The sequence below is a fragment of the Zosterops lateralis genome (assembly GCF_965231275.1).
Source record: "Zosterops lateralis genome assembly, chromosome: 2".
Lineage (NCBI taxonomy): Eukaryota > Metazoa > Chordata > Aves > Passeriformes > Zosteropidae > Zosterops > Zosterops lateralis.
Genome location: NC_139763.1, coordinates 62705618 through 62729702, shown reverse-complemented (window position 1 = coordinate 62729702; position 24085 = coordinate 62705618). Strand labels below are relative to the sequence as shown.

Below are 24085 nucleotides of genomic sequence, written 5' to 3'. Positions count from 1 at the left end.
TCACTCCCCATTGACTCCTCCTGGGTTTGTTTGGTTGTAGAATAGACTCTCCCATTCGCAAGGTCCTCAGTGAGTAACTGAGGCTGACCAAGTTAAACCATGCTGATAAGGTCCTTGTCCAAATACTTCTCAAACACAGACAGCACTGAGGAACGCCGTTCCCCTCGGCAAAGAAACAGTTCCCAGTGTCCAGTGTAAACTTAAGGAGCAGCTTTGAACCATTCCCACACGTCCTGTCCTGGGCACCAGCGAGAAGAGCTCAACCCCTCCCTCTCCTCCTCCCCTCCTCAAGAAGCTGCAAAGAGCACCGAGGCCGCCGGTCCTCAACCTCCTTTTCTCCAAACCACACAACCGCAGAACCTCGCCAGCACTTTTTTTTGTTGTTTGGGGTTTGTCCGGCGTCGTTTGGTTTGGGCTCCGCCTCGGGAGGGAAGGAGGGAGGGTAGGCGGGCCGGGAGAGAGAGGGCGGGACGCGGGGCGGGCAGGAGGCGGCATCAGCATCATCAGTGTCACCGGCGGGCGGGCAGGCAGGAGGAGGCATCAGTATCATCGCTGCGGTGGTGGGCGGGCAGGAGAGCCGGAGCCGGGGCTGCAGGTGGGAGCGGGGGTCGGTGCCTGGCGGGGAGCAGGGAGAGCCTGGCTGGGGCGGCGGGAGGTGCCGGGGTCTCCGTTCAGGGGGGTCCATCCCTTGCCGAGCCGCGGTGGCAGCAGAGCCCTGCCCTGAGCAGGCGTTTGCCATCGCCCCTGCCCGGCACCCGGAGGGGGAGCAGCCCCTGCTGCAGAGCCCGAGCACGGGGGCTTGGCTGCTGCCCGCTCTGTCCCCTCTCTTCCTCCTTTTACAGCAAACTCTGAAGTACCGCAGATCAATAATCTCCCTCTTATGCATGTGGAAGCCTGTTATGTTACTAAAAAGCTAAACAGGCGAACAAACCCCACTCCCCAAGCCCACTCCCCAATCCCCGTCTCTGAGTTAGGCGCTTTTTTAAAGCACATTCCCATTGCTGCTGAGCTCTGCTTTCTCTGCTTTTCGGTAAAGCTTCTACAAGCGTGCCAAGTCGGGACGGAAAACAGTTCAGAATATTAACTGTAGAGTCTGCAAAACAGATGGGGAAGCGCGGATAACGTGGTGGTGACTGTAATTCTCTCTCTATTGCTTCCAGGTATTTAACAACACAAAAAAAATGAAAGGTTTTCCATCATGTCTCTCCATGCAGTAGCGCTCGCCAGCTTCAGCAGAAGAGAAGTTTTCAAGCACCCTTGCTCTGAGATGGTGAGGCAAGGGAGACCTGGCTCAGTGTGCTTGTTAGCCTGGGGGGGTCTTGCTTCAAAAACCGGTTTTTAGTTGTCAGTGGACGTAGTAAATTATTTTTAAATGCTTGTGGAGTTAACTTGGGAAACACAGTCGAGTATTGGAGGTGGGGGAGGAAAAGACAGACTTTTTTCATAGTAGGAAGATGTCAGATTGTCAGTGGGTTTTTTGTTTTGTTGTGTTTTTGGTTTTTTTTGATGTTTTTGTGGTTTTTTTTTTGGTTTTTTTTTTTTTTTTTTTTTTTTTTTTTTTTGCTGTTTTTTTTTTATGGCAGTGTGTTGTGCTTTCCATGTGCTTCTGTTGTTGTATTTCCTTATCGCTGCTCATTAATCACGCACAGTTATGTGGCTTTTTTTTTTCCCCCCCTGTGATGCAGTTGAAATCGTAGCATCTTGAAAGTAAATGGAAATAGTACCTGAATTCTCAGACCATGTTGATAAGAGCCAAGAGATGGGAGCATTGTTTTAAAAAAAGATAAGTCTTAAAACTCAGCACCTTTAATAGCTGTGCTTACTGATAAAGTCCTGGTATTTATCTTGCTGAGCAGTTGGGATACTTGCATCCTAAGAGGTAGAATCTGTTAATTGCTGAGAGTTTCTTAATTGTATTAAAAATAATTTTTTAAATTTTAATAAAATAATTCAAAAATAATTCCTACTTTATCCACTGATATTTACCATATGATATAAATATGTATAAAGCCTGCCTACATGGCAGTTTCTCTAAAGAAGTGCAGAAGGAGAAAAGGTAGGAAACAATAAACAGATACTGAAAAGAGTATTTTTCTAAGCACTGGCATGATCAAATGCTAAATATTTTAAATTAAACATACTATATTTGGCTTGGCTATTCTTCAGTTAAAAGGGAAATTCTCTGTGGGTTTTAATTTCTTCTGCTTTCCGTGAGTCTGGAGGGTTTCTGGACAAGAGCTGTACTGTGAGTCACCTCACTCTTCCACGCAGGAAGTGTAGAGGTCAACAACCCGGGGTGGCCGAGGACAGCACACCTTTAACTCCCTTCTCTTTGTATGGGACTACAGAGTTCAGGGGAGGGTGAGAGGAGTCCTGGTTGTGCTTCAGTCTGCAGACATTCTCACTGATGCCAGGTGAAGGCACAACACCTTGGTTAAGCACCCTTTAAGGATGTGCATGTGGGAGCAGGGCATCCCTTTAATTTCCCTGATTTCTGTGATGTGCTCTACAGTCCATGATGTACTTGAGGCAGTAGGGAGGTGGGGGGACAAACCTTAGGTCCTCACAAGGAATTTATGAGCTTAGGGAGGTTTCCTGTTGCTTTGCTGTCCTGAGTGTATCATACTCTCTGGTTGGAATTAGCTCCTGAGTATCTGCACTAAATTGCTTCCCTGGTTCAGCTTACACTGGTTTAACAGTATGGCAAATTCAGCTTTGAGAGTAAAAATACTGAATTGGAAGCACCATGACTGCAAAAAGTGAAGTGCTGATCTGGTATAAACCTGCTCAGGCAGTTCAAATGCATTCAAAATTTAGGTCTCCTTATACTGGCAGGCTCCTATTCCAGGTCAAGTTTACCTATGCCAGGTATTATCTATCTGTGTCACTTCTTGCATTATGCTGGCTTAGTCACGTTGCTGATATGAACCACATGTATTGTGTTCTACCAAATTAGGTGATGTGACCACACCTGATCCCAGTTGTTAGAGCTGGGGAGATCAAGCAGCACATTGATCAGATATTTGTCGACTTAGATCGTCACAGATTTATCTTATAACTTGTGTACATCTAAATAGATTCATGCTTCCAGATACTGATTGGTGATTCCTCGAATTCTTTTCCACACCATTGTTGTTATTTTGGTAGGTACACAGGCATCTTATTCAGCATTTTGTCTCATTTTTGCCTTATGCACATGTTTAATTGTCCTGCTGTGGAGAGTTTCTTTTGGTCACCTGCCTTTGGGAGTGAAATGAGAGGTGCAGAGCTGCGGAGCCAGTGCTCTCCAGACAGTGCATGCTTCTGGGGAGACTTTCAGGCAGCCAGAAATGTAGGCAGTTGTTAGGTGACTGTCAGCAGGCCTCAGAAAAGTATTCTTCCTGCTGGGATGACTGTGAGACTGAGGGTATCATTAGCAGAATGCTGTTATCTTATAACCAAATTGTCTGCCTCTCTGTTCTTGTTGTAGTTAAATCACGAAAGCCTAAAAGTGGCGTTCACCGACTCAACGTGTTCTTCAAATCCCTCAGTGAGGATTAGCTGCCTTGCTCCAACACCTCAAATCTCCGTTCTCTCAGGTAATGCCAGTTTGTTCCAAATTGCCTCCTCTGGGGAGTTTTGCTGGTGCTTGTAGTGCTAGCAAAAGCTGTTGGTGTTTGTGTGTACTGAACAAGTCTAGTTTGTTTGAAGAGGGTTCCTTGCTTGTTGGCTTTGAGGGTGGTACAACATCAAAATACATTATACAATTTGCAAGTAGGGTGTTTTTTGCCTTTTAGTAGTAGTTTGGCTGTTTTAGTTAATGCTGACCTTTGTGTGTGAGGGTGGATCAGGTTGTCCAGAAAAGCTATGGATGCCCCATCCCTCTAAGTGTTCAAGGTGACGTTGGATGGGACTCTGAGCAACGTGGTCTACTGGAAGGTGTCCTCACCTACAGCAGGAGGGTTGGAACTAGATGATTTTTCAGGCCCCTTTCAGCCCATAAAATTTTACAGTTTTTTGATTATAACACTAAATGTTTTGCACAGAGAAGGTGATGTTCGCAGCCCAAATTGAGGTCCTCCTGTGAAATTGAAATGTCAGTAGTTACCAAAATATCCTTCTTTCCCTGAAAAGTTGGAAATGTATTTGTTTAAAAATCAGCTAGTTTTAATTTTCCCGTTCCTGTCCTTATATTGCCATGGCTGGCTGCGTTGGCAAGATGTTTGCAAGTGCAGCCAATGTGCAGTTTTGCTGCTATTTCTGCAAGAGCTTTGTCCTGGTAAGTGACAGGTGACTGATCCCTATTACTGACATATTCTGGATGATTTTGGCCTGGCTTTACTAGGATAGCTTTGCTAGCAGCTCTTGTAGTTTGTTATATGTGATGTTCTTGCCTTTTTTCAGCCTTTTCTTGATGAGTACTGGTCTTTATATGGACTTGCTGTTCCAAAATACATGGGAGTTTTTTGTTTTGGTTTTGATCCCTTCATTAGTAAACTTTCTTATGTTGTTTTTGCATACATGCTGGCTTCCAGGTGAGAGACTCATAGAGAAGTTTACTGTTTTCCTATGAGATATGTCCAAGGAGAGCAACCTCTGGTCAAAGTCTAGAGACTGCAAGACTTATTGCTTTTTTCTCCAGCAGTGTTTAACAATCCTTGTGGTCCTAACTAGGAGTTCTTTGTCCTGGAAGTGATTCTTCTTGATTGTATCTATTCTTAGAATTTTACAACCTACTTATCTTCCCCAAAGGAGATAGTTGGTGACTTCATTGTATTGTTGAGGTCGATGGTTTCTTCTTGAGCATAGACTTTGTGTCTAATCTCTCAATTACTTGGATTATGACAGTTCCTCTGAGGCTTTTTTGTTTGTTTGTTTTTGGGTTGTTTGTTTTGTTCAAGGTACAGGACTTCAGTTTATTCTTCAAAAGCTACTGGTTATAGTGCACACTTCTGTGTTCTGCTAATGTTGCTATCTGCCAGTAAAAGCAGTTTTTCCATTTTCTGTCGAACTACAATTTCTCAGTAGAGCGCATAGGACCTTGGCAGTGCTCTTCATTCTTTCAAAGGCATTATAGTGATCTTGCTGTGACAGAGCTAAATTTGTTATGATTTTGGCTAAGTGTTGCCACCCTCTGAATAATGGACTGAAGTTTACTTTAGCCATTTCCACTCTGGCTGAACCGAAACACACAAGCATGTTGACCTTGTATTACTGAGTGTATTTTTTGTTACTCTTTCTGCTCTGTTGATCTTCCATGTGACTCACTATAATGTAATTTTCTCTTCTATTGGCAATAGGATTAGTACCTCTATCAGTAATAGTTTTGTTACCCTGTTTTGTAGAACATCAATGTTTTTGAGCATACTGACAATCAGTCACCATTAAAGTCTTAGCTAATTGTGTTTGGATAGCAGCAGAATACTTTACTGTTGGTTTATTACCTAGCCTTTATCAATGACAAAATTGCTTCCTGAGTGCAGAAAGCAAGAGCTTTCTTGCAGGAAGACACAACAGCAAGTGGTGAGTGAATTCACCTCTTTCAATGTCTTCTCATCTGTGTAAAAAATACTATGCATTTTATTAATTTTGTGTATTAACCTTTTCTTAGTATTGTTTCCTAACCTCTTCTTCTATTTTCTGAGCAGATGAATCTTCAAGACCAGCAGTGATTGGACATGCTGGAAGTTTTGGATCGTACCCAGGCAGTGCTGAAGCTATCAAAGACATTCTCGTGTCTGTTTTAAATGCGTCTGGTTTGAAGCCCTCTTTGATGTTGGAGCAGAGCACAATGCAGGGAGCTGACCATCCGGACAGTGATGTGGAACAGTGGGAAGAAAGCAGCACTGGGGACAGCCATGATGACAGTGACAGTGATTCTGCACATCACAGCACTGCCTGTACACAAACAGACATTCGGTTTACAAGGCCCCGGGCTTGTTGGAACAACACAGACTGTGATTCCTCCAAACCTTCACCAGATACTTTCCCTTGTCCCCGTTATACTGGTGGAGATCCTGCTGCTTCCCCCTTGAATGGTATCAGTCTTTCAAGCATGTCCCCTCTGAAGCGTGACTGCTTTACCCAGGTGACGTTAACAGGAGGCACCGTCACATCCGCTGTTGTGCATTCTGGAAAAGAATCTTATACCTCCCCTGAAAGAGACTTGGCTTTCCCAGGGTTGCTTTCAGATTCAACTGTTGGTAAAGCAGATCTAGTGAAATACCCTTATGCCGTGGAGCCTGCACCTCTCAGCAACAGCGATTCTCCCAGTGGCCCTTCCCAGTCAGAGCCAGTCAATCCAACAGGTAACTTTACAGCTGCATTTTTGTTGTAAGGTCTCTTGAAAGAACTGTAATTGAAGCGGCCCTTATTTATGGTGATTGCAAATAAGACAAATGCTGTCATTCAAAATAAGAGAGAGGGGAGAAAGCAAAAACCTTGGTTTTTGCAAAAAGCAAAAAACTTGGTTTTTAAGCAAAAACCAAGGAGAACCAGAAGGGTGGACTTGGTAAAATGGGAGATGCTCACGCTTTTGTGGTCGGCATTTCTCAGGATGCAGAAATGCTTCTATAATATACAACTGTTTATAAAATGTAAAAGTTGCTGAGCTGTGGGAAATGTAGAATGTCCCCTGGATGAGCTTTCTACCAGCTTTATTTTGTCTTCACTGTTACCCTTTTCCCAATAGCAGCTAGCATGGATCTGGGCATTGGGTAGTGCTTCATTGAGGTGTGTGGGTTCATGTTGTGTTTGGCAGCAGCTGGATGAGAGGGAGTCCTTGGATTCTGGGGTTTTGGAGACAGGGCATTATCATCCAGTTTATGTTTACTAAATTGGCTTGTTCTGGAGCAGGACTGTTTTTCCTTTTCCCCTTTCCAAGTGCACCTGAGGTCTTGGGGACACAAATCCTCTTCTGATGTAGAACAGGTTCTTTATGGCTTTCACCAGTTTCCAGCCATATGGAAATCCCGTGTGTTGTCTATGAAGAGGACTAGCTGAGGGCTGCAAGCAGAGGGTGGCAGGGTGCCTTCTGCCCCTGCAGTGTCAGGGGGGTCTGGGCAGTGTAGGTGAGGAGCTGTTCAGTGGGAGAGTTCAGCACGTGTCCCTGAGATGGCTGGGGAGCAGCTGGTCTGGCCTTGGGGCTGTGTGTGCCTCCATGAGATATGCCAGCCTTCCTGGGCTTCAGGCTGGAGTCCCTGCCCTTTGGCTGAGGAAGCAGAGCAGTCCCCTCCTGTGTAACACTTAATATTGACAGGAGCAGCCTTTGGTACAGTGAGATGAAGCATTTTGATTTTGTTTATAAAGGGTGTTAGTGGCATCTAAAGACTTAATTTAGGGCCACAAAGATGTTCAGATAAATGGGGCACCTCTCCTATGAAGACAGACAGAGCTGGGATTGTTCAACTTGGAGAAGGCTCCAGGGAGACCTCATAGCAGCCCTCCAGTACTTAGAGGGGGTCTTAAAAAATAGAATAACAGATATTAGGAAGAAATCTTTTACTATGAGAATGCTGAGGCACTGGCACAGTTTGCTCAGGGAAGTTATGGATGCCCCATCCCTTTAAGTGTCCAGGTTGGATGGGGTCCTGACCAACCTGGTCTAGTGAGTGTTCTTTGAGCCACCTGGTATAGTGGAAGGTGTCCCTGTCCATGGCAAGGGGTTTGGAACAAGGTGATATTTAAGGTCCATTCCAACCCAACTCCCCCCTCTATGATGATAGATTTCTTCAGAAAAGTGTTGCATCTGAGGTCTGTTTTTTCTACTGTAATAAAGACAAAGAACACAGAGTGTTCATCCTACCTTTGTGTTATAAAAGAATAATACAAAGTCTATGTTTTGTTGGTTTGTTTCGATTCGGGATTTTTCTTCTCCCTTTGGTCAATAGTAGTTCCAGCGGTGACACTCCACTGACCTCCACTTCCAGTTTCTGATCCTTTCTAGCTATTCACCCAGAACTCCTCCAAGGTCTAAGTTGGCAGCAAGGTCTCAAACAGGCACGTGCCACTTCAGGACTGTGTGCTCTTAGTAGCACCTCTAGTCCTCTGTGACAGACTGTTGTCATCAGTTAGTATGTTACAATTATGGCTGTTCCCTTTTCCTGGGTGTTGCATTGGCTCTGTGCCTTCAAGAAGTGCCCCTCAGGGAGAAGGAAACCGCACCCAGTGGTTGGGGCTGGCTGAGGGCAGTCACACGTGTTTGGGGAGCTGGGTCTGGAAAACACAGCCCAGGCTCTTGGGGTCAGCGGGGACCGCGAGGCACGTGCGCAAGAACAAATACATCGCGCGTGACTCGACCTTCTGGCACCAGCCCCGTGTGTCACCAGCTTGTGTTGGGGTGGCAGTGCTGCTGGCTCTCCAGAAAACAAAGGGAGCAAGGAATGTGGCAGCCAGGTGACTGAAGGAGAGCATCCTTGATTTTACTAAAAAAGTACTCCTTACAGGAGGCAGGATCCTTTTAGATACTTTGCAGTGTGGTATGTTCTGTCTGCCTTAGGCCTTTTCTGTACAAAGTTATGCATTTCTTCATTACTTGTTGCTTTTAATCATTAACACAATACTGGGTAGCTTGGGTAATGAGGTCTGATTCTCTTCTCCCTGTCCAGTACTATGAGGATATGAAAAATGAATAGAAAATGAAAAAGAAATAATATAATGCCTAAATTGAGGGCAGGAATTACACAATAGGATTTCCTGACTTGCTATTCTTTCTGTTGCTATCTCAGAGATGGTGGTTTCTCACAGGAGAATTGCTGAGGGATGCACAGTATCCAAGAAAACTATGTAATATCACTTAAATCAGAGCTTTTTTTTTTTTTTCAGTGGAATTTAATTTCTGTTTAGTGGGATTTTTCAGGGTCCCCTGAAACTCCTACTACGCCTTGTTCATATGTTTGAGGCCACCAGAGAATGGCCCTTATTCAACATTTTGAAAAGGCTCTGTCACTGTTAATGAAGAGTTTGGGACTGAGTTTAGTGTTTTCTAGGGACTTTGTTGTGGCTGGTGTGTCACTGAGTTCACGGGCTTGTTCTTGCTTTTAACCTCTATGTACATCAAGAGTCACTTCCTTCTCTGGCTCTTAAGGCTTTTTTCCCAGCCCCAGAAGCCTCCAGGCAACAGTGTTCAGGAGCAGAAAGGCAACCAGATAACTTTTCTGCATCAGAGCCACAGTTGCATCCCATTGCTGGATGTTCCAGGCTCCTTCTCTGTGCTTTTTTAACATCCTTTTTACTTAAAGGTGCAAGTGGGATGCAAGAAGTAAGCAAAGGAGAGAGCTCCCATTAGATTTCAAAATTATATATAAGATTAATTGCATCTTATGCTTTAAAGAGGAAGAAATAATTTTCCCTTTTCCTTATTGCTGCTTATTTTTAGTTTAGAGAATAATATTTGTTATCTTTACTGGCAAGAATGTAGTCTATTATCAAGCTATAGAGCTTACCTAGTAAGATGAATCATCAGGTAGGTATGAAAATAACTTAATTAGGCCATTAAATGTGTTTTGAAAAGTCATATTGTCAGCCTTCCTATTTTTCCTTCATGGTATACACAATGGAGGTATTAATAATTCTGTACAAAAACTCTCCATCTGTGTCACTGTGCTTGAGCCCAGTATTGACTTTACAGCCTGATGTCATCGATGCTCAGGGCAGTGTAACGTGGTTTCTGTAAGCATGGCAATATAAATAATCCAAACTAGGCCTGAGAGTCAGTGTCTCTTATTTGGAGAAAAGTTTTACATAAATTATGATCATATCTTGTGGGAGCTCTTTAGCCTGTGACTTTTAAACAAATTTAGGAAAGACATTTTTTAAAAAAATAAAAAGCCATTGATTAAACTGTGCTATTTGCAAAGCCTTTAAACGGTGTCTGCGTGGTGGCCCTTCTCCACCACATATGGTCTCTTTATCCTGTGAGCATGAGAGTGAAACAGAAACTCTGAGTTCAAGGTCCAATAAGAGGTTGTAAACGCCAGTAAAAACCTGATGTATGCTCTACTGTACAGTGAAAAGTTCTTATTGGGGGAAAAAAAAAAAAAAAATTTCACAGACTCATCATACTCATCAGTGACTACCAGGAGAATGAAACTGCTGTTCTGAGAAGCAAGGAATGCTGTGGCTAATGCCACAGTTGGACATACTACCATTCAGTATGGGTTGCATTTGGAAGCAGGAGGGAGATTTCCTCGGGGTATGGAAACGTAACGGCAAAATGTTTTCCAAACCTAATATTTCCAAACACAATGCCAGCAGTGATGCGGGGAGTCTTTTAAGGCTAGTGCATCTCTCTGCATGCCCAGACAGCAGTGAGATTTGTGTTTCTTCCAGCAACTGTGAATGAGCAGAGTGCAGTGTCAGCTGCCTGTGTCGTCAACTGCAAAGCATCGCTGCAAGTCCAGCCTCAGGTTCTGTTTGTGGTTGTCCCCAGCAGCTCAGGTTGTAGCTTGGAGAGAACTGGTGTGGGAGTGCAGGGCTGCTGTCACAGCACAATATTTAAAATATCTCTCTCTGGTAGTTGATGTTCATGCTTCAGGTTGCCAGAGTAGTTGAAATGCCAGTGTGTTTCTCACGTTTTTCTCCTCCTTAGCTTCTATCACAGCCTCCAGCCGCAGTGGTGTTCAGTTTTGGGAGGGGGGGAAAATTTGCTTTGCTTTCTGGAAGTCCCTGCACACATCATGGGAGCTGCAGAGAAAGAAGTAACTAATAAAAGTTCTTGTTATACCCTCAGGCTCTACTTCTCCTTTGAATATCAGTGCTATACCCTTGAATCGTTCACTGCAGGACATCTGCATGCTTCCAGAGGATGTGGAAAAGGTGAGGACAACGTAATACTATCATCATAATATTTTTTATGTTTTATTTTTGCAAAACTGAATGACGAGAGGTGTTTCTCAACAGAAGAACTTCCTGATGTACTAATATTTACAAATACTCTCTTTTGCCTCTTCTTGCCCTCTGTGGGTGAACCTACCAACATAAAATGTGTATTTCATAGTTTGTCTTCTTCTCTTGGCCCATTAATTAAATAGCTGAATTATTTTTAAATAATCGAAATGTATACAGGAGCAATGTATGCTTCTGCTTTTTATTCCATCATTTCCCCACACATTCCTTGAAAGCAAACTTTAACATTGGTAACTTTAAAGTTAAATTGCAATATGTTACATAGAAATTGTTGCAGCTGCATGCATATGTATGAGATTTACCTCATGCTTTTACTGTAAAAAGATTGAGGTTTTTTTGTGTGTGCTTATGATGAGCAGGTGAGCTTTACTGTCAGAGAATTACAGTATGAACAACAAGCACAATAACTCTGCAGTAACTCAAGCAGTTTCTCATGGTTTCTAATAAGGGCCCCAAACAATCTTAGGTGTGTGTTGCTAGGTGGGCAGTCCACTCAAGCCTGTAAACAGAGCTAAAGATGAGCTAAAGCTGTCTCACATAACTTTGTGTGCTAAATGTTAATCTTTTCCAACAGTGGAAAAAGGGGGGCTAATGGATTGCAATGAGTAGGATTTAATTTAAAAGAGCTTTAAAAATGTGCCTAATAAAGGAGATTTTTTTTTGCTGGACTGTGTACATGTGGTCCCATGTCCTAGGCCCAAGAGGTGATCATCATCTTTGTGCACAACACTGGTTTTACTGGAGTAGCGAGTTTTGCCTTTGGTTGAAGCTCTCAACATCCATAAGGTGCATTTCAAACAACAAAACCCACTCAGTAAATCACACACGAAAACTCAATGGACTTGAACTAGCTTTTCATGTTGCTTTTTATGAAAGGTGTTTCAGAAAGGAGTCAGTGTTTCTCCATCCGTAATGTGTGATCTAAAACTAAAGTAATTTGTTTTCAGACACCAGGAGACCCGTGAGCAGTTATCTGGATTAGAAACCACAATCTGAGCTTTGAGTGAGGCAAGATCTTTATCAGCTACTGCTATTGTGCAGAGATTGGGAGCTGATGTGATTATAAGTTAAAAGATAGCAAGACCTCAGTCCACTGTGAGCAAGGCTGCCTTAAAAAAATCCCCAAAGAACAAAAAACCCAACCACACAAAAATCCACAAAACTTCAAATGTTTTTAGTGTGTGAAAGAATCTCTTTGAACTTGAGGACTGAAAGTTAAGGTACATGTGGTATCAGCAGGTCCTGAAGTTGTAGTTGTGTGCCAGGAAGGAAATGGGTCAGATAATCTTAAAGGGGCTTTCCACTGATGTTAGTGGGAGAGGACGGAAATGAGAAGGTTGGTGTGTCACGGCTGAGTTGAGACTGCTTTGTAGCATGAGGGAGCTGAAAGCTATCAGTAGGCAGAGCTGAAAGCTGATAGTCATGCTGAGTACAGGAGTCTGTGTGTTCTGTTTCATGTTTTTGCAATGTAGCTCTCTCAGATACACTCATAATTGCTTTTATCAGCAGGGCATGCTGATAGGCTGTGCTCTGCCATTAACTTGAAACTTTTTGTATCTTTAAAGTAGGAGATATCTCCCAAAAGGAAAAAAGACTTTTAAAGTATTTCTTTGCTAATGGAAAGATAGTAAAATCCTGGACTCCTAAAGTTCACTGAAAGTTGTCTCTGGGGAAACTGTGCATCAAGCAAGTAATGTTAATTAGTGTTGGGAAAAAGATAAGTTTCTCCAAACACCCACAGGGACTTGGGTGCTCTCTAATGCTGAGATTAATCTTGTCTACATGTATTTGTCTATGAGCAGTGAGAAAGCTGTGATGTCTGTTGTGCTCCTTAATATTTAGCTATTCCTAAACACTGATGTCTTTCTTCATGGTTCCTGTACAAGTTGAGGGGATGTCATGAATACTGATGTCGAGTACAATTTTCTGAACATAAGCCACTTTTATACAGCTTTAATTATCCTGCACTCAAGAATCTCTAGCCTTGGATACTGCCATAACTTTTTAGATGTAAGTTTAGGTTTGCACTTGGCAGTTGAGGGGAGAAAGTATCCTGGGTATCTCTGGGTTTCCACCCAGGTGCCTGAGTACAACTATCTCTCCACGATGTGCCTGCTTTTTAGCTGAGGTTAATGTGGGACCTGTGCCCAGGCCATCAGCAGTAGCTTGGGGGTGGGGCTGGTGGGATGCTCTGTTAGACCTCAGAAAGCAAGGGATACAGCAGTGATATTAGGAAAGGAGCCCCAGGTTTGTGTTTGTCTCAGTGGTCCCTTTTCCTAGAGAATGGGTGACCAGAGCAGGTGAGATAACAAGGGATGTCACAAGGAGGTGTTGTTGTCTGATTTGGAAATGCTACAGTGAAGCTTTGGAACTGCTACCTTTTATTTAAGGCAGTGGGAAGCCCAGGGGAGCCAGGTTCCCACTTACTCTTATCACAGAATTTCTGTGTAACGTTGAGTTGGCCGTGTAAGCTATCTCACTGCATACTCCCTACTTCACTTCACTCTTAACACATGAAAACATTTTACTAGCTCCTGTGCTTCCCACCACCTGAAGCTCTGCACTCCATTCAAAACTTGCCACTTCTGGCCCTCTCCAGCCAGCATGTGTGCAAAACTGCTTGTACACATTGACTTGAAATTAAATCATGCTAAATAGGTTACTTGGATGCATGCTTGCATCCTAATAATGCAGTGTAACTACAAGACTGCATCTCTGAAATGCATGCATATACATCAGTTAGTCATTTTTATCTAATACTTGGGTAAGATAAAAGTAGATTGTATGTTATAATCAAGGGTGTGACAATTATCTGGGCAGTTGCCTTTTGCATATTGTTCCTGAATGGCCCTTGGGGTGGTTTTATTGAGTTTAAAAAAACAGATTTACATTTTTATTTGCAGACTTGAAAAAGTATGGGGGGAAAAATAATGCATTTCACTCTGTCTTAACTAAATATTAGATATGCTAATGAGTGTTCCAATCTTGTGTCCAGGAAAATGCACACTTTTTTGTGGCCGATATGATTATAGCATCACTAGAAAAAATGAAATGTAATATCCTAAGCCAACAACAAGCAGAATCCTGGGGTATGGAGGAAACAAGTGGATCAGATGGCAGCTATCACACTGACTCAGAGTTATCTTCTTACCCTGGAGTGAAGAAATCTGATTCTTCTGTTACCTCTTCAGACAGTGGTTATGAAGGCAAGTTACTTAATCTAGAATGTAACCTTGTTTGAAAGCCTTTGCTGTTTGTTTCTGTGCAAGAAAATACTAAACAAATTGGGGCATTGCTTGGAACCAAATGCTCTGTTACCTTCTTTGAGTCTCTGGCGAGTTGGGTCCATTGAGGATCGTTATGCCACAGGTGTTTTTCCTGTGGGTCACATACTTCCTTTTGGATGTTCACACCTATGTTTTATTAATTATAATTATTTTTTACATTAAAATGAAAATGTAGTGTTTAAATGCCACAAGCCAAGCATGATTCTCTACAGAGCATGCCTGTAGAGAATGCTGGCTGTTTTTCCCCTCTCTGCTTAATATATATATATATTTTGGTAGTATTTGCAGCTTGGCTATTTCCTTCTGTGTTTGCTTCTGCAGTATGCAGATGCAATTGGTTTGAGTGAGACTCCCCAGAGTATTCATTCACACATAGTTTAAGGCAATATGATAAATACTCCTGGCATTATTATGCTTGAGTCAGCACATCCATGTTGAGTAGATTTTAGTCTCTTGAGTAGTACAGATCTTAGTGATGAATTGTAAATCTAAACTCTAAATAACATAACTTCTGTGGAAAAATGAATGGTGTTCCTGGACATGAGAAGGGGAGAGACCACTGGCAATATAAAAAATTTAGGTTTATCACTACAAAATTCTGCCTAAGAAACTAAGGGACATACTGTATGACAAACTCCCAAGAACTGGCCTGCTCTGTGTATAAAAACAATTAAAGTTGCTCTATAAATGCAGTTTGTGTGCTAAAGTTTTGGCAAGTGATGAAACATGTAAACATAATTGCAGCTACTTATAAATGCTGGAAAAGTTTAACTGATCTTGTCCTTGTCTCGGACAGGCTGTGCCTTGCTGCCTGTCAGCTCACCAGTGCATCTACCATCACATCATGAGGTTACCAGATTTCGTTGCCACAGTGACTCAGAGGATGAATATGTAATTATTGGTAAGACTTTAAAATTGTACCTGAAGAAACAGATATATTGTTCGGTTGAATCTGTTCCATTTTTTAGGATTTCTCTTGATTTTAGTAGATGTTATTGTAGGAGAAATAACATGTGAAAATGGAAAGAATTATGTATGTGTAGCTCCTTATTACAACACAGGCAGAAACACCAGACTGCTGCAGGATTTCCTTCCTAGGAAAGAACATCTTTGCTGGTTTGAGAGTGTGGTGAGTTGACCCTGGCTGGACACCAAGTAACCACCGAACCACTCTGTCACTTCCTTTCTCCACTGGAGAGAAAACATAAAAGACTTGTGGGTTGGATAAGGACAGGGAGACATCACTCACCAAAAACTGTCACAGAAAAAAAGAGTCAACGTGGGGAAATCAATTTATTGCCAATCAAATCAGAGTTGGGTAATGAGAAATTGAATCAAATTTTAAAGCACCTCCCCCGCCAACTCTCCCTTCTTCCTTGGGCTAAACTTCACTTCCTATTTCTCTACCTACTGGGGCTTTCCACACATTCTGTTAGGAGCTTGCTGCAGCATGGGCTTCTTCCCTCTAGGTCACAGCCTCCTTCAGGCATCTTTCTGCCCCAGCCTGGGCTCTTCCACAGGGCTGGAGGGGGATCTCTGCTCCCCCATTAATCCCTGTGGGCTGCAGGGGCACAGCTGCCTCACCAGGGGCTGCGTGAGGAGCTGCAGGGGGATCTCAGCTCTGGCTCCTGGAGCACCTCCTGCCCCTCCTTCTCCACTGACCTTGGTGTCTGCAGGCTTGTTCCTCATACATGTTCTCACACTCTCTTCAGCCGTAACTGTGCAGGGGTTTTTTCCTCCCATTTTGACTCCATTATCCCACAGGTGCTACCACCATGGCTGTGGGCTCAGCCCTGGCCTGTGGTGTGTCCATCCTGGACCTGTCTGGCATTGGCTCTCTCATACATGGGAGAAGCTTCTGGCAGATTCTCACAGAAGCCACTGCCATAGCCCCTCCTGCTGCCAAAATCTTGCCATGCAAGCCCAACAGAGGGACTGAAATTATGCCTAAGGATTAAACCAAAGGAATGTGCATGAAGGAAGTGTGAAACTGGCACAACCTGTCAGCTATAGCAGCGTTGGTTGAGATAATTTAGGACGTGATAATTTCCTAATGAAACAGTTTGACTCGGTTTTAGGCAGTCTCTCCCTCTGCTTCAGGACTAGAGCAGAATGTCTCTGTTCCCTTACAGTCATATATGCTTTGCTTCTCTTTAGGACATCCTGAGTTTTGTTTAGTGTGCTTCTGGTTTTTACACATACAGAAGTAGAAACCCTTAAAAGTGGCCTGTGTAACTTTTAACCTTTGTTTTATCTTTTCCTGATAACGAATAGATTTTTATTGTTCTCATTGGTTTTAGAGCTTTATTTTTTCCTCTCATCTTTCCCTGATCTACAAATGAAGAACAAGCTCCCAAAAGACTGTGTTCCTAATACCAAGAGTTACTTTGAGATGTATAAATGAAGAAACATTTGTCTTGAGAACAATAAGCATGGGTCAAAACTAATGCTACCAATGGGAACACCTTGTTGGCATAAGCATATTGTGTCTATGTAAACATAATGAAGCGTGTCCTTTAATTGCATTCATCTCACCTGTTACTAGCATGTTTATGACATTAGCTGGTATGTTTGTGATTGGTGTCTCCAAACATCCCTCAGCGTCCAGAAAAACTAATGTGTGGCCTCTCTTGGCTCTGTACATTATTATTTATGTTGAGTGACTTCTGGCTGGACTTTGACCACCAGGCTCTTTGTCTCTCCTTACCATTTCAGTTCTTGAAGGCAGGGTGATGGTGATGATAGGATGCAAAGGTATTAGGGAATATTCTTCACCACGTCAGAGATATGCAGAGGAGATAAGATTTCTTATGCCTGTTTTACAACTAGGGCTGAGGTTATTTCCCACATCCAGGGAAAAGAAAGATGTGGGAAAAGAAAGGTGTTGGAAAGATGAATATATTTGAAACTGACACTGTGGTAACACAGAAAGTATTTTTAAAATAGTGCTGAGTAACAGATGCTTTGTTTCTTCAATGGCTTGATAAAATTTTCTCCTTTACTGCAGAACTTGAAGACCTTGAAAATCTGTCTGTTGCCCCTGATAAAAGGTGTGTATCTACTATAATAGCCCTGTGGCTCCTCCTTTTCTGCTGGAGCAGCTTTCTGGTAGTTCTTCTGGCTGGGGCAGGGAAAGTTGTGGGAGTGGTAAATTGGGCCCTCTCAAGGAAGGGGAAGGAATGCTGCTTGTATTCCTTCCAGCAAATATCTCTGGTGCTCAGCTTAGCAGGGTTTCTCTGGTTCCCTAGTCTTGCTGGAGGGTGGTGTCTCTAGCTCTTCAAGGGCCTGGGTGTATCAAAGACAGAGGGCAGGGATGGGAGAAAACTTTTCAGGGGTGCAGAAAAGGCAGTGGAGATGCTGATGACATGCTGCTATTTCTCACTGACAGTATTCCTTACCTTTCAGATCATCTTTTGAACCAGGCAGCAACTCTGCTGAAGCAACAGCCCAGGAGTTGTGCAGAGCTTTCAGAAAATACTGGTTGCAGACAGACTCTGCAGTTCAGCTGTCTGGTTGCCTGAGCTCATCTAAGCAGAGAGTGAGTCTGATCTGAAAACAACAAGCTCTTTATTCAGTTCCCCAAATAGTCATGGTCTCACTGCAGCTGCTTCACTGCTAGGGAGAGGAGGAAGCTACATAAAAAAAAAAAGAAAAAGAAAACAAATACAGATTAGTGTTTTCAGTTTATTAGTTCACTTTATACAAATTTTTAGAAAATGTCTTCTCTCTCCAGCATTTTCCAGCACATTTAAAACATGTAGTTGTGAACAGTCAGATTGTGCTCTCTTTTGGGATTGATATGAGAATTCAATGGGGGACTGCAGGCAGGTGAAACCTGAACTATAAAATACCAGAGTATAAAGGGAGATAAACATCTCCCATAGCATTTAACATGTGTCCAGTTGATGAGCTGGTTATCTTCATGAGCTTGTCTTTCCCAATAGTCTGTGCTGAAAGAAGAGGTTCCAAGAGAGCTTGAGTCCAGTTTGAATCTGGCTGAAGAAATAAAGATCATATCCAAGTTGAGAGGATCTTCTGGCTGGTCCCCACCAAGATCACAGATTATATTTAATATTCATCCTTCAGTCAAGTAAGTTTTGAGGGATCTGGACATTGTCATTTAGTAAAGCATGGGGAACGCTGATGGAAGGAGCTTGGGTGATTAACAGATCTAGTGTATGTGCAGGTGATCTGTGAACAGGTCTAGAGCTGGTGCATGGCACAGCCTTCTGCAGTGTCTGTCACCAGCCTCACTAGAAAACAGATGGCACCTTTTTCCCTCTCTTGGCATGTCGTGATGAACACAGCATGTGCAATTTTCCATGCAATAATACACATACTCTTTGGTGTTATGGTGGCAGTGTACTTAGCTCCTGAAAATTTCATTTTGTGACACTACCTGGAGAATACTCTTGTCTTTCCCCACTGTCCTGTTAATATTTTATGTATAGCTGGTTTTCAGAAAGTTGAGGGAGGCACCAGGTCATGTGTAAGGAAATGGCTGTTTCACCATGTGTCAAATGCTGTTAAGTGCAGACAGTAAGCAAACTGGCTGTTCCCTGTGTTGTTGCAGGTACAGTTGCTTTTTCAGTTGCAAATGTGTATTTCCTCTCTCCAAACCCTATGATACTGATGCCACCTTAAGAAATAGAAAATAATTTACTTCTTTCAACAAGCATTACAGAATCTCCCTTCTTCATGTGGAGGAGTCAGCTCCTGAGGTGGACATTCTCTCTGGTGCCAGTGTAGCTCTTTTGCACTTTGAAAGAATGTTAATTTAAACTGTCTTTTGGATGCTGAATGGTCTAACTGTTTGCCTCTGTGTGCAGGAGAGATGCAGTGGTGGCTGCTCAAAACTTTACATGTGTTGGTTGTGGAACCCCAATAGAAAGCAGTAAGTATTAACAAAACCGGCCAAAAACTCCTAATAGGTGCAGTACTTTTACTGCAATCAGTACTGTAATCAGACTATAATCCTCACCAACAGAGATATATCACAGTTTTTAAATTATCTGAGTTAGAAGGACAATCTCATTGTCGGATATGCCTGCAATAGTAAAACAGATAGTGGGATCTTTCCGGTGTCTGGAATTTTTCATAGAATACAGAATACAATACTTGATAGATGTCCTTCTCATACACAATAAAAATTCATAACAGTCAACCACAAAACAGAAAAAAAAAAGAATACAAAGAAAATCAAACTTCCAGGCTGGAAAGTACTGGTTTTGCACAGTCTAGTTGTTTCTTTTAATAATTCTTTCCCTATGCCAATTTAGACATTCCCAAAATTCCTTTGTAGAGACTGTATGCAAGCTTATAGAATCTATTGTTTTGTTCTTTTGGGGCATCTTTTTAAAACTTCTTGTTTCTTTAGATCTTGATTACAAAACCTTTCTTGCTTTTAATTCCTGATACTTCGTGAGAACTGCTTGAAAGCACAATGATTTACAGAACTGACACACAGACCTTACTTATGAAATCTTTCAAGCGGCGCTTAAGTCTCGTTCTGGGTCAGCTCACAAGAGCAGCATTTGTGGTGTCCTGTAAAATATCAACAATCTATGGTCACATGTTAAGTTGAGCAAATTGGAGATGCTGTAATAGCAGAGAAAAACCCCACAAACCTCTTGATGTGAAAAAGTATTGTACAAACATGACTCCAAAATTGGTGGAAGTATTTTTGTTGTGTATTTTACTTAGTGTTTCTTTTGTGGTTAAAGCAGCGGGGTTTTTCTAAGATCTTACATTGATAATTATAATCAGTTGAACAAATACATGGAAATGAGGAAAGCTTTCTGTTCTAATGCCAACTACAAACCTTGTACATGTGTCCACCACAATAATAAGACCCCCTACTTAAAAGAAAAACAAACAAAAAAAAATCCCTTTCCCTTCATTCCACTAGATCTGGGTTATTTAGACAGACTAGGCATACAAACAAGAGCTATGTCCCATAAGTTTTTAAAATATTCAGAATTTCCTTTCTGTTTGCCTGCAGAATATATCAGGAGACTCCGCTATTGTGACTACCTGGGGAAATACTTCTGTGACTGCTGCCACAGCTATGCCCAGTCTTCTATTCCTGCCCGAATACTTTCAAAGTGGGATTTCAAAAAGTACTACGTGTGTAACTTCTCCAAACACCTACTGGACAGCATATGGCAGCACCCCATTTTCAATGTGTTGTGTATTAACAAAACCCTCTACACGAAAAGTAAAGAAATGGACAGGGTCAGAGTAAGTGTTGCTTTTTTTATTAGGAATTTCTGGGTCTGAGACTTTCAGGAAGAAGTCCTTAGGGCAGGATATCCTGTGTATGTATGTGGTAGGGAGGAGGGTTGGTTTTTATTGACTTAGCCCATCACCACTTCTGGGACTTGCCTTCTTTTCCCTTAGTCTGAAGGGAGCAAAGAGAGGCATTTCTAACCTATACCAGAGGTCTCCTTAGCCCTGTTGTCTTTGGGAGGTGTTTCCTTAGTGGTTTCCAGTTTTAGTGCATAGAAGGGAGTTGGACTCCTGCAGTAAATATTTACATCTTCCTGGCTTTTGGCTGTTGAAAAGTTCTGTAATTTTTGAATGACTCCTTAGACCTGTATTTTTGGCATTAGGACTTGCTTCACTTGTCATGGAATAAACACAGCCTTTGCCTGCCTTAGGCTTTTGTGCATTAGAATATCCATTTGTTTAATACTGGGCTAAGTGTAAAGTTCCTTTTTTTAGGTGTGGTTTGGTGTACGTGCAAGGGTTGCTGACTCAAATAGTGGTGCTCCTCACTTAGGAATATATAAAAGCAAATGCTTTTGATTTAAAAATGATTTTATTTTTCTCCTTTTAGGAGGTGCAAGAACAGCTTTTTCATTTAAAAAAGCTTTTGAAAACGTGCAGGCTTGCTGAAAGGTATGGACTGTGATTATGCATGAAAAATAGTTTAGTAAAATGTGCATGATGGGCTTTTTAGAGCCACCTTCTCTAGAGACATTTGGGCGCAGTTTTAAATAAGTCGATATTATCATTATAGAACTCTAATTACAAAACTACCTTCTTGCACTGCACATGTTGAGTGAAGGACAAGTTTTATGTGGTAGCTGTTTCTTGTAATATAGTTTGGTTTTAAATGTTGAATTATTTTAGTTAGATGTGTGTTTTTTCCCATTCTGTTTCTCTTAGGTTCTCACTCATTCTTAAAAGGTCAAAGATACTTATCTCTCTGAGAATATTTGTCTTTAAAAATATGTTGGGTTTTTTTAATTAACCAGTATGTTCCTTGAGTGTTTAAAGATTTCTTCCAGAAATCTGTCATAATGCTCAATTCAGTTTATTTTATAAAAATATTCAAATGAAAGTAGTAGTAAGTAAAAGTGATAAAGACCAAAACATGACCTTGCTTGTTGCTAGAAAAGGAAAAATTTTTGGTGTTTGCCTTCCCAAACTGTGGGCATAACTAATACATAGATATGTGAATAGTAAGACCATCACTGCAGAATTGCTGATTTTTTAAGATCAGGTATAAGCAAAATAAGATTTAAAAGTGGTTTCTATTTCCTTTGACATAGACTTCTTTATGCTCCATTTTGTTCACCAAAATCAGACAGAAATGTGGTTTTGTCTGTCTTGTGTTCAACTCCCTGTGATTCCATTACTGAAATAAGTATAAGAGTCATCACTGTACCTTCTGTCTGCATCAGTGATATTTTAAAAGCAATAGCTCTATTTCCAGTGTTCACCTGCTCAGCACAAGTGTAGTTTCACCTAGTAGTGACCTGTGCAGGATAAAACCCCTCAAAGTCCTCTTTGCAAAGGAAATAAATAAGCCAGGCTTATTATATGCTGCATGGGATTTTACCTACTGTTCCTGAGGTAGGAGAGAACTCCTTACACATTATTTAAGGATTGCTGCTGTAACTGTGTATGGCAGCTCCAAAGCCTGAGGAATGCATGTTTAAAGCAGATAGTTTATTCTAAATCCCAAACCTTCCAATTTTTATTAAAGTGATCTCAAATTGGGAGGGGAGGTAGATAGCAGGAACTTGCCTTGTGTAATCCCTGTGTGACTAGGGACATGAAAGAGGCTTATTCTGGAAATACACTTGAAAAACAACTTTTTGTAGCTTTGACTGGGTTTTATTTCTCTTTGTAGCGTACTGAAAGAATTTGAACAGGTCCCCAGCCATCTGACAGAGGAGCTGCATCTCTTCTCACTGGATGATCTGGTGAAGATCAAACGAGGGCAGTTACTGCCCCTTCTTAAAGATATTCTGAAGAGCTCCACCTCTCATGTAGATGGCTGTGAGGTAAGGAAAAAACAGGGCTTTTAGTGTCCTTGCAGCTGCTACTGTAAGGAAATATCTCTACTGCCATTCCCACATAATTTCTTTTAGATTTAAATTCAACCCTTTTGTTGTTGTTGTAGCTCTGTCAAGCGAAGGGGTTTATCTGTGAATTCTGTCAGAGTGCAGACCTGCTCTTTCCATATCAGACTGCCAGATGTAAAAGGTGCCCAGGTATGTTCCAGACTGAATATTTTTCTTTCTTCTTTGAGGGAATTTTGGTGTATAAAACCATTTAGACTTACTTTAAACACTGACAACTAGCTTCACTGAAAGCATGCATATTTGAAAACCTACATGTGCATTTGGAAACCATAGACAGCATGTATCTTTGAAAACCAGCCTGTGGCAGCTGTTTCATATCAGTGAACTCAGAGAGCAAAATCAGGGATTTGCCTGACCATGGTTATGCTTGCAGGGGGAGGCTATTTTTTGGGTCTAGCATGAGAGAGCTATTTTATCAGATCTTGCCAGCATTCAGTGTAAATTGTTACAGTGGTGGTTGTCCCGGCCTTGCACTGCTTCTGTTTACTTTTGTGCTGAAATGTATGTGATAGAACATCATTCAAGGAACACGGCTATTGACTCATTTTTTTTTTTTCCTTTTTCTCTGAATGCTACTCTGTATGTATAAACAGAATGCAAAACATGCTTTCACAAAGCATGCTTCAAGTCTGGAGGCTGCCCCAAATGTCAGCGGATCTCAGCTCGGAGGACTCTTTCAGAAACTCCATCACTGGTGCCTCAGTGAAACTGGGTTCCTCTGACTGCTGACTTTAGATGATGCTTGGAGCCAACTCTTCAGGTGCATGACTAAGCATTAAATAATGTTGTTTTAGACATTACTGTTTTTAATGCATGTCTCCTTTATGGGGGGTAAAATAAAAAAAAATAGAAAAAAAAATCCCATACGTCAACTTTATTATCGTCACTGAAAACTCACCCTAAAGGAGTTTCATCTTAACTGGTGGCAGACTGGATGTTAATTTTTTGGGCTGGCTTTTGTTGCCGTGTTTTGTCCTTGTATGTAAGATTTTTAATATATTTTTTTCATGTAAAAATGATTCATCTCTGTAATTCTGCAGATAATGTGTAGATAGTAAATGAGCGTTGGAAGTCTCTGCCTGTGTTTGATTTCGGAAATGGGGGAAAAAGTGATGAAGTACAAAATCGTTCTCTGAAAAGCTCTACAATAAATACCAAAGACTTGTCTGCAAGTTTTAGGCAGATGCTAGTCTGAAATTTTTGTGGCAAATGCTTATTGTGAACCAGTGAATTTTAAGTTTCTTTTACACACATCTATGCAACAGCCTGTGCTGAGTTAACTTGGCCTGTTGCCAGGTGCTCTTCACACTTCACCCAGCTGTTCTCTCACCCCATTCCTCAAGAGGACAGAGGGAGAAAATAAGATGGAAGAGCTCACAGGTTGAGATGCACACAGAGAAATCACTTGCTAGCTACTGTCAGGGGTAAATAACACCCTGAATTGGAGAAAATTAAAAGTATTACAAATCAGAAATTGAATAGGGTGTTGAAAAGCAAAACCAATAATTTTCCCTTACCTCACCTACCTATTTCCCAGGC

General features: G+C 41.8%; 1 protein-coding gene across 1 annotated transcript; it reads left to right on the top strand.

Moving 5' to 3' along the window:
• The first annotated feature begins 543 nt into the window (after positions 1–543).
• RUBCNL (rubicon like autophagy enhancer) lies at positions 544–23405 on the top strand. Its single transcript, XM_083884987.1, has 16 exons — positions 544–595; positions 1161–1270; positions 3470–3578; positions 5628–6287; positions 10709–10794; positions 13880–14090; positions 14968–15072; positions 17179–17221; positions 17577–17709; positions 18116–18261; positions 19001–19065; positions 20173–20411; positions 21010–21071; positions 22312–22465; positions 22585–22675; positions 23140–23405. Exons 2-16 carry the CDS (start codon positions 1199–1201, stop codon positions 23250–23252), a joined length of 2289 nt encoding a protein of 762 aa, XP_083741113.1. The 5' UTR covers positions 544–595; positions 1161–1198; the 3' UTR covers positions 23253–23405.
• Positions 23406–24085: the final 680 nt, after the last annotated feature.

Coding starts and splice junctions, on each gene's coding strand:
- RUBCNL (XM_083884987.1), top strand. CDS start 1,199: ATGTCTCTCCATGCAGTAGCGCTCGCCAGCTTCAGCAGAAGAGAAGTT. Junction 15,073..17,178: donor GGATGAATATGTAATTATTG/GTAAGACTTTAA, acceptor CCTTTACTGCAG/AACTTGAAGACCTTGAAAAT. Junction 17,710..18,115: donor TGAGCTCATCTAAGCAGAGA/GTGAGTCTGATC, acceptor CTTTCCCAATAG/TCTGTGCTGAAAGAAGAGGT.